The 9,558-nt window shown below is 45.5% G+C and overlaps 2 protein-coding genes across 7 annotated transcripts in view; both read right to left on the reverse strand.

Moving 5' to 3' along the window:
• LOC122538186 overlaps positions 1 to 1,425 on the reverse strand; it is a 16,398-nt gene extending 14,973 nt beyond the window's left edge. For 3 of the 5 annotated variants that reach the window (XM_043672034.1, XM_043672033.1, XM_043672035.1), the window contains exon 1: positions 1,200 to 1,424. The gene's annotated coding sequence lies outside the window, so the exon portion shown is untranslated. Of the gene's footprint in view, positions 1 to 906; positions 979 to 1,199 lie in introns of those variants that run through there. The other 2 variants (XM_043672040.1, XM_043672037.1) reach the window with 2 other exon arrangements.
• Positions 1,426 to 3,512: 2,087 nt separating this feature from the next.
• The window catches only part of LOC122538192 (innexin shaking-B), a 12,462-nt gene continuing 6,416 nt past the window's right edge, over positions 3,513 to 9,558 (reverse strand). Inside the window, exons 3-5 of one of the 2 annotated variants that reach the window (XM_043672056.1) lie at positions 7,106 to 7,395; positions 6,579 to 6,832; positions 3,513 to 4,886 (exon numbers count right to left, since the gene is read on the reverse strand). In XM_043672056.1, coding sequence (XP_043527991.1) covers positions 6,584 to 6,832; positions 7,106 to 7,395 — 539 coding nt within the window. In that variant the 3' untranslated portion in view covers positions 3,513 to 4,886; positions 6,579 to 6,583. The remainder of the gene's footprint in view (positions 4,887 to 6,578; positions 6,833 to 7,105; positions 7,396 to 9,558) is intronic. The other variant, XM_043672057.1, reaches the window with a different exon arrangement.

Genomic DNA, 9,558 nt, shown 5'->3' on the forward strand with positions numbered 1-9,558 from the left:
GGGGGGGGGGGGGGGGGGGGGGGGGGGGGGGGGGGGGGGGGGGGGGGGGGGGGGGGGACCAGACCGGGGGCCCTCGGCCGGCTCGTTTATCCGCGCGGTTTCGTCGTTTTGCGGCCGAAACGTAGACGCTGCGAAACCTCCGCCGCGCCGCGGACATAATATCCGAGACACGCGCGCACGTATTATTCCTCGGCTCGGTTACCGAGCCAGTGCCGGAGCAACCGGATCGTTTCTTCCCGCCGTTTTTCCATCGTCTCTCCGTAAACGTAAACGTAAACGTAAAGGTAAAGGTAAAGGTAGATCGGGATGATCGAGCGATAGAGAACAGTGAAAGTATTTAATCGTTGGCAAGCGTGAATAACTTTGCCCCGATGCCAATCAACACGAATCGTCGAATCGGTCGAGCAAATTTTCAAAAAAGTTGCAAAAACGAAGCTGCAAAGTGCTCGCTGCGCGAAACGTAGGCGAGAGAAGGGGAGGTCTTTTCCTTTTTTTTTTTTTCTTACTCGAGAAAGTGAAAACCAAAGCCGCGAGCAGCGTGAAAGGCATTCGTGCGTACGGTATATATGGTGTATCGGTATATCGGTCCATTGGTGGAAAATTACAGGGGAAAAGGAAGGAAAGGAAAGGAAAGGGAAGGGAAGAGAAGAGAAGAGAAGAGAAGAGAAGAGAAGAGAAGGGAAGGGAGCGGAGGTGATGTTGGGTGTCGTTTGAAATGGTCGCGAAACGACACTCGGACATCGGGTGTTTTCGCACCCGGGATTTTCGAGGATACGTCGTGGGTGTCGCGATGCTGTCATCGCGATGCGGGGACGAGTCTGCCTTTTTTCCACGGCGGCAAATCGAATCACCGTGTGCACGCAGCCGTGTCGAGGTCGAATACACCTATTATATACACACTCCTACCTATAGTTGACCGTTCTTCGAGCTATATACGCGTAAATCTATGTATCTCTAGCATCTAGGCATCACTCTGTGCTCCGTACTCTGTGCTCCATGCTCCGTCTCGTTCGTACTCGTGGGTGCAAACACACAAAGGAAACGGAAAAGTAAACAGAAGAAGAGAAGAAAGTTGGAAGTCGTAGCCAGCGACTACGACTGAGTGAAAAGAGAAGGGAAGAGAAGAGAAGAGAAGAGACAACCTGCAGAACAAATCGCGTGTACGTGTCGTAGGAAGCGTAACAGGTAGTTACTCGTACCTTGTCTGGCTGGTGGCTGGTGGCTGGTGGCTGGCGGTTGGCAGCGTGCGAGGATACGGTTGTATAGCACTCGCGAGGCTCCGGGAGCGGACGATACGCCCCTGAATCCGAGAGTTTGCACGCGCAGGTAAATATCGTCCAACGCGATCGCGCGGCCACGACTGAACTCGCTCTCCACAGGCGGCGTTTTACCTGCGACAGGAGAGACCTCTCAACACAGCCCGCAGTTCCAGCACCGAGCCGCTATCCACTCTCTTTCTCACTCCCTCGCGCTCCTTACCTGTCGATACAGGTATACGAGCAAGCGCAAATGTTTGCGTGCAGCCGGCAATGTGTTGCTCTCACCTTCTTCCACGGCTCTCCTTCCTACCTAGGCTCTCCAACCACCCACCTATTTACGCCTACGAGTAAGTGCGTGGCCTTATGTCGCGCCGCGGGACCTCGCAGCAGCTACGCTTACGTATTTTTCCGCCGGCTTCTTCTCCTCTCGCTTGCCTCCTCATCCACGCTCCGATCCGATCCTCGCGGACCGCGTTACTCGCGCGTTATCCAACCAGTTTGATCTGCAACACCTATCCTCTCCTGTTTACTCATTTTTGGTCAGTTGGGCCGATTTTTCCTCCTCGGTTCTCCTCGCTGAACGTGTGCGTGCTACGTCGACCACAAGTCGAGAGGAGTTGCTTTTCTCTTTACAAACGGACTCGCAACGGGCTCTGTTTCATCCACACCTCCGTCTCCTTTCTACCCTTTCTCTCTCACACGTTTAAAAACGTCTTAAAGTTTTAAACGAGACAAAAAGGTACCGATCTTTTGGAACTTTGGAAAGACACGTACATGTACGTATGTATGTATGTATGTATGTATGTATGTATGTACATTTGGCCATACGTACGCGTGTGTGAATAACAAGTGCAGAGAGTTCGATGGCCTCACTCTCTCGGTACGAACGTTCGGAGATGCATTCTCCGAGCATCTGGGGATAAGTCCAAAACGTACTTGTCTTCTTTCGTTTCTTTTCGCATTTCAGATCGGTCTCAGTCTCGTTCGTTGTCATTGCTCCCTTTCTCTTTCTCTCTCTCTCTCTCTCTCTCTCTCTCTCTCTCTCTCTCTCTCCTTCTTTCTGTCCGGTTTAGCATACGTCCATAAATGGCAAGCTGAAGACCTTGGACACCCACATCCGAACTTTTCTCTTCTTTCTCCTTCTTACGTCTTTCCCTTCCTCTTTTCCATCCAGAGAGAGAGAGAGAGAGAGAGAGAGAGAGAGAGAGAGGGAGGGAGGGGGGGGCAGTGGGGAGAGGAGAGGAGAGGAGAGAACTGTACCGCAAAAGTGACAGAAACTGAGATTCCGTTTCGTTAGCTTTGCAACAAGCTTCAAACTCGTTATTTGTCTATTTCCTTTTCTTTCTTTTTTTTTTTTGTTATTCGCTTTCAATTTATTTCTACAGGGATCATCCGCCTTCTTGTCAGCTATCTCACGCGCGGACTGTCCGTTTCAACCATAATCTACGCACGCTCCGATCCAGTTGACTCGTTCGACGACGAAACCTGAAACGTAACGTGACGAGTCACTCGACGAAGCGCGTTCAGCCCTGCGCTGCGCCCGGGGAGAAAGCTCGAGGGCAAAGGGAGAGAAGAAAGATAAAAAGACGAGGGAAAGTAAGAAACGGGAGCAATTACCATAACAGGATTCCTCTCGGAGGAAAAATGGCACTGAGAATGTAATTGACACGCCAAGAACCACCCGAAGAGCGAGCGGTCTGGGCGGTGAAAGGATGCAGAGTTACAAAGGATACAATCCCTGTTTTAAATGGCAGCGTTCTCGATCATCGGATTACGCAGAGGGTGGGCGCGTTCACCTCCGCGCGCCCACGGAATGGCAGTTTTAAAAGTTGTGCCTTCAGCTTCCGAGTTTCGCGGGATTCTGTGACGGACCGGTTGCTTGGGTCCTCCTGCTCTCACTCCCGAATACGGCCATCTGTATGTACGTATGTACATATGTATGTAGCGTATGCTATACGCCACGTGCATTATACACCGTATGTACGGTTATGTATTATATATGGTATTATATACCATACGCTGCGACTACGGTATATTCTGATCTCTTTTCGAATCTGCTCGTGGAGATGAACTCGTCCGATGAAAATCTCCTTGCGTGTCAAACTACATAAACACGTACATATCTACATGTGCACATACATACATACATACATACTCACTATATGGATTGGAGGTAGAGGAAGTTCAAGAGGTTTGTTTACTCGGCGTGGTAAACTATAATATATTTACTTTATTAAATTACTTTTTAAATAAAAATACATTTCTTTCGAGAGTTTCATTTCGATAAAAGTTTATCCCGCGGGCTCGTTTTACGTTAACACAGTCTTTGCGAAAGAAAAATACAATACGTTATTACGATTCTCGTTGCAGAACTTGCGTCCCTACCGACGCGTTAGATTCTTGCATACAAAAGGGCCATTGTACAAACGCGGATTTAGAGTCTGCCGTTTGTGTATGCATTAAATGCAAAATGGCGGGAGAAGAAAAAAAGAGAGAAAAAGTACTCTTGCTTACGCGGAGCGAATTTCGCTGTAAAAATGGAAAGAAAAAAGAAGATGGCAAGTTCTCTCAGAGCGGAAATGTTCGTTAATAAAGAAGGAAGCAGCTTTGCGAGATTTCACCGCAGTGTGAAACGCAACTCACTATTGGAGAATCGTACGCTATATTTAATGGAATGAAACATTTATCGTTTCATCATATCGAACATTGTACTCTGGCGACTTTTCGAGAAAAAAGAGGAAAAAGATAAGAGTAGAACGGATATCGTAAATTGATTTTAACATTAGCGATTAGCAAATTGATTTTAGAGTAATAATGCGAAACGATGATCTTTAGATTCGCTTCAGTTTCGATACGATTCGAGATGTAGTACGAGGTTCATCAAAAATTTGGCCGTTTCGTCTGCAATAGTCCAACAACGCGTATTCTATGAGAAAATGGCGGAGTTACAATCTGTAACTCCAACGCGACTGTACGAGGTAGAACACTTTAGGTGAAGGGAATACATATTTATATTTTCATTTCTAAAACGCTTGGAATTTCATCGATAAGAAAAGAAAGCCATTTTCCTTCTCCTCTCTTCACGCAGATGTATTCTTGTTCGTTGTAAGAAACACGATTCGTTGATAAACCTTTGGTTGTTGATTCGTCGATTAACAAAATGGTGGTCCGTCTTCGACTTGAAATCGTTGAGAATGTAACCTTTCGAGGTCGTGCTCGTTTTCGAAAAATTGAATTTCATGGACATCGCCATTGATATCGGTACTCTTTAGCCTCTTTAACGTACTCGTTGTGTTCTTTTTTTTTTTCTTTTCTTTCTTTTTCTTTCTTTTTCTTTCTTTCAATTTTTGCAAAATGCTTTGAAAAATCGATTGAAAATCGTCGCAAGGCACGCTGGCAATTTGTCTTTTACACGATTGTTATTGCACGATCAATGCAAATCCCACTCGTTGGTGCAACGTTCGTAACTGGCGAACGATTCTTGAACCGGTGCGCTGCGAGGACGGTGTTTCGTCGCTCGTCCTTCCATCTTTGGGAAACGCAAATGAAACACAGCGTTTTTCCGCTGAAAGATAGTTTTCCGTCGCCTCGAAAATCGTGCTCGGTCCCGTCGCTCTCCGAGGCAGTCTGTAAAAGAAAAAAGAGAAATATGTTTATTGGACGAATAAACGATTTAAGAAAAGAAGAAGAAGAAAAGAAAAGGGAAAGGGAAAGGGAAAGGGAAAAGGAAAGGAAAAAGTGAACAAACTGTGAGACAAAGTGTCTTGATACTTTTGAACGGCAGTGTGTACGGCACGGTACACTCTATACCGCGAGTACAGCAAGTAGGCTGCGATATCGATTGGCCTGTTGCGTCGATGGACAAATATACCGCCGGTATGTTCTTTCCTTTTACAATTGATGTTTCACACGCGTCGCTTTCAAGACGATGCTGTTATTTCGAACGGGAAACTCAACAGAACAGAGCGCAGCCCTCTCTCGCGCGCGCGAGACCGCGGCTGTTAAACGGCCGAAAATAGGAGGACGTGTTAATGTCCAAAGCTTGTTGCCGACAAATTTATGCCTCCCTGGTTCCGAATTTATGCCAGCAGCCTCCTCGTATTGACAGTATCAGCTACAAGTGGCCGTATGACGCCACCTATGCCGAGACTTTATGCAAAACCATCGGGGTAACTTTGTACGAAGCGAAATAAATTAACAGGCGATGACCGATAATAACACCGTCGATCCGCATTCGATCGCTTTGTGCATTTACGGGAGATGTTCGATAAACGCGAAACTCTACAGTGTAGCGTAATTGTTACCTGCCTACAGATACAGATACAGATATATACCCGAGAAGACTTGAAAATTACGAGAAACAATTGGCTGAAAGAAGCTGAAAGAAGTCAAACGCTTTGTCGCTAGTTTCGTCTCTCCGTCACACCGGATCCTAATTTTATCCCAGGAGACGGACAAGACGTGGCTCGTACCCTGTGTGTGACAAGCAGTTCTCGAGCTCGTTCGAGCACGAAACTGAATCACAAATTAGATACACCGAAAGAGACGAAGAGAGAGACGAAATAATGTAATACGCGGGACGTCGCGAGCAGTACGTAACGGCAAGAGGTAAAAGCGATATCGTGGAATCGCTTTATCTCGTTCGTATCTCCGTTCGTAATGAAAATTATTTCGATTTGACGTTACTGGTCGCTCGTTGGCAACGAGCTCCCTTTATAAAATATTGCTTTCGAAAACTCGTCCCGAGAGCAGAGATACGCGTGTACCTCCCTCGCACACTCTCGGCGTACACGACGACGCTTAAATATACATACAGAGTGCGTCCGGTTTGAACGAGGAAATGATGGAAAAATCTTCGTGTAAACTCCAGTTTGCATACGTTTACGACAGTTTCTAAAATACAATGGTGTCGCTGTTGTTAATTCATCGTTACATTGTTCAGCTCGTGGCACATTGTGGAACATTGTGATCGCCGTAGAGCCGCTTTGTCGCCTGAAATTTATTGCTTTTCGCTTTATTGTATTTGCGATATTTTCATCGTTTACGTGTTACGTTTGTTTTTCATAATATACGCGCGTAAAAACAATATTCGCGTTCGTGTATCGGCTGTGTTGAACGGCTGACGAATAATCAAAGGCTCGCTTCTTTTTTCATCAATTCCTGTCTATAATTCTGAAGAATAAATTTCGATTTGATCGAGACTGTTGGAAAACTGAAGGTGGGTAAAAGGAGGGACATTCAAAAGTCACGAAGGCAGTTCGTCAGCCGACAAATGGACGAGTCGATAAATCGACGAATCGAAAGACACTATAAACTCACTTCGATCAGGCTTCCTGCAGTTCTCCTTTGATCCCGGGTACGCTGTGATGATGCCTCGAGGCGAGTTTATTCGCCAGCTCGTGCATCACGTCCCGGTATATCACCGTGTCCAAATTCTCGCCGAGCATGTACAGAAGAAACCAATCGCCGACTTTGCTCCGCCGAACTATCGTCTCCACGGCTTCTCTTCTGACCAAGCGAAACCGCAGTCGCAGAAGGTACACCCTCGTCCGCGGCGAAAATATAATTACGATCTACAATGTACGATAGAGAAAGACAATTGATATATACATATATGTAAAAAGAAAGAATAAGAAATATATATATATATATATGAATGCAATTATCTTCGAAACTATTCCAATTAAATTAAAAAACATCTCATTAGATAAATTAGATTGAAACAGGGCATCCTTGAGATATACAAGAAAGACAAACAATATATAGACAAGAAGAATAAAATAAAATGTGTATAAAGGAAGAAGAATGAGAAATGAGAAAAAGGGAAACGAGAGGGCCAGTCTTACCCTGTATAAAACCGTGATGAAGCTGAGCACGCCGAGAAAGAGGAACCAGAACCAAAGAAAGACGTAGATCTTCTCATTGACGACGTTCAGGGGCAGTATGCAAACGGCGTCGTGCCTCTCGACCTCGCCGCTCACCCCGTATTTGTAGAAGGTGCACTTGGTCATCCTGGGGAATACGTAGATCATCGGGTCGACCCGGTCCTCTTGATCCGACTCGAGAAACCTGAGCACGTCGATGCCAAACGTGAGAAACGCACCGTCGAAGAACCGGTTCATCAGGAACATCTGACCTGCGCAAATTCATTTGCCCTTCTTGTCATTTCTATGATTTTGTGTCAGAAATTTTTTAGATTCGTAGCTTTGAAATTGCGATCACTTTAATTAATTAATTAAATTTGATTGATTAAATAATTGAATAATTGCGCTCGCCAGGCTATTGTGAAAACGTGCGTGAAAAAGTCACGAGTGATACTCGAGTGCTCGGAGAAGCTGACCGACGACAGCTTGCCGAAACGGACGGAAAGTGGCCGTTAAAGAAAACGGATTGACGGATGATCGCGTGTATTGGCCGTTTAGGTGTGGCACAGGTGGTCCGTTGTATCGTTGCCAAATTTTATCGTGAATCGTTCATTCACCGCCGGCTGCTTGTTGCATCACGCTTCTTCGAGTCGAGAAAGAACTATCCACCTGGCGAACGGGCGCAAACGAGCGCAAACGAGCGCAAACGAGCACCGCAAAAGAAACAGAAAGCAAATGCAAATGAAGGTAGATGAAGGCGAGTAAGCACGAGTTGTGGAGATTCTCTGATTCTCGCCTCTGTTTATTGACGAACAGTCCGATCGGGAAGTCCAATTTTGTGATCGGCAAGCGGTGGAACGGTAAAGTTGGGACGTTGGATCATTTCGCCTATATTACACCAACATCGTGAACCAACATTTCGGTTTGATGTGTCGACAACCGAGAGAGCTCCTGCTCGTCGATGCTTGTTTATGCTCGTTTGTTTTATGAATTTACATACGGCGATATTACCCGGCGGAATTAAATTTAGACTGCAGATTTGCTTATGCAATCATGGGGGAAAGTATAATACAAAGTAGAGCTTCTCCCGTGTGTCTGAGCTGTACGCGTTAACAGAGAGAGAGAGAGAGAGAGAGAGAGAGAGAGAGAGAGAGAGATAAATGAAACAATATCGAATTTTATTTCGTGACGCACTTGCAATCTGATCGATGATTAAAGAGAAGAAGAAGAAAAAGAGAGAGAGAGAGAGAGAGAGAAATCCGCTTGCCAGGAGATTACAAAGAACTTCCTGATCAGCGCTGATCGGAGGAGGGGAAAGCAACGTATAAAGAAACGTGCCACTTTGAAATCCGTCAACCAACGGAGAAATATAGAATCGTTAAAAGAAACAAAACAAATAAGTAACAGAAAGAAGATAAACATATCAGCTGTTGAGTTAGCGGGCACGAGCGCAAACGGCAAGGGGAAGACAAATAGGAAAATTTTGACGGGCGAAGAGAAACATACAGAATGGCCGTATCACGGGTCCGGGTTTCGCGGGAAACCGAGGGGAATTGTTTGAAATTCGAAATAACCTCGAAACTCCCGCACGGTCGAGACAACTCACGTTGCAACTTGTCTCGTTGTCGTTGTCGTCCCGAAAGAAGGTTCAAACATGCCGAGAAAGGCTGTTTATCTTCGCTGCTTTGATAATTACACGTTTCCGAAAATGACTCGACTCGTTTGGAAAAGTTGATGCTTCCGAGTCAAAGTCCTTCCGGTACCACCGCTCCGTGGACGAAGCGGAGGGTCGATTTGCCAATTTAAAAATAACTAAAGAAAGCGAAGACCAGGGGTTTATTCGTTCGTCAAAGAGACGCGCGGAACGCTGAAGATCAAAGACTGCTTAGACGCGTATTCTTGGAAAACTGTCGCGTGACGAAGGGAAACGAATTTACGAAATAAATATACACGTACACGAGAGATTATACTCGTGGAAAACACTCACAGCGTTTAAAAATCGATGCAAAAAGAGAAAAGAAAAAAAAAAAAAAAGAAAAAGATGCAATATAGGAAAGAAGGAAAAAGAAGGTAAGAAATGCAACGATCGCAACATGTGATACCCGCTGGACTTTGTTAACACCGGTATCCGCTGAGTACCGCAAGAGTATTCATTATTGGATTCGGTTGACTCTAGTTGACAATCGGAAAGTTATCTCCATCTTCCAAAGTGAGCTTGTTTATCGAATGTTCATACGTTTGTCAGACGAATGAAAATTTTGTATTCGGCGTATTTTGAAATGACGTGGAACTACATGTGTTACCGGCATTCGGCTAAAGAATTCGAAACGACGTAGGATTACGTTACCGGTGGCGAAGAAACGCGAGTCTGCAAGTTTGGCAAGAGGATGAAATTTGAAATTTACAGAGGTAAAGAAGAAGAAAGAAAAAAAAAA

The sequence above is a fragment of the Frieseomelitta varia genome, unplaced genomic scaffold, assembly GCF_011392965.1.
Source record: "Frieseomelitta varia isolate USP_RPSP 00005682 unplaced genomic scaffold, Fvar_1.2 scaffold_974, whole genome shotgun sequence".
Classification (NCBI taxonomy): domain Eukaryota; kingdom Metazoa; phylum Arthropoda; class Insecta; order Hymenoptera; family Apidae; genus Frieseomelitta; species Frieseomelitta varia.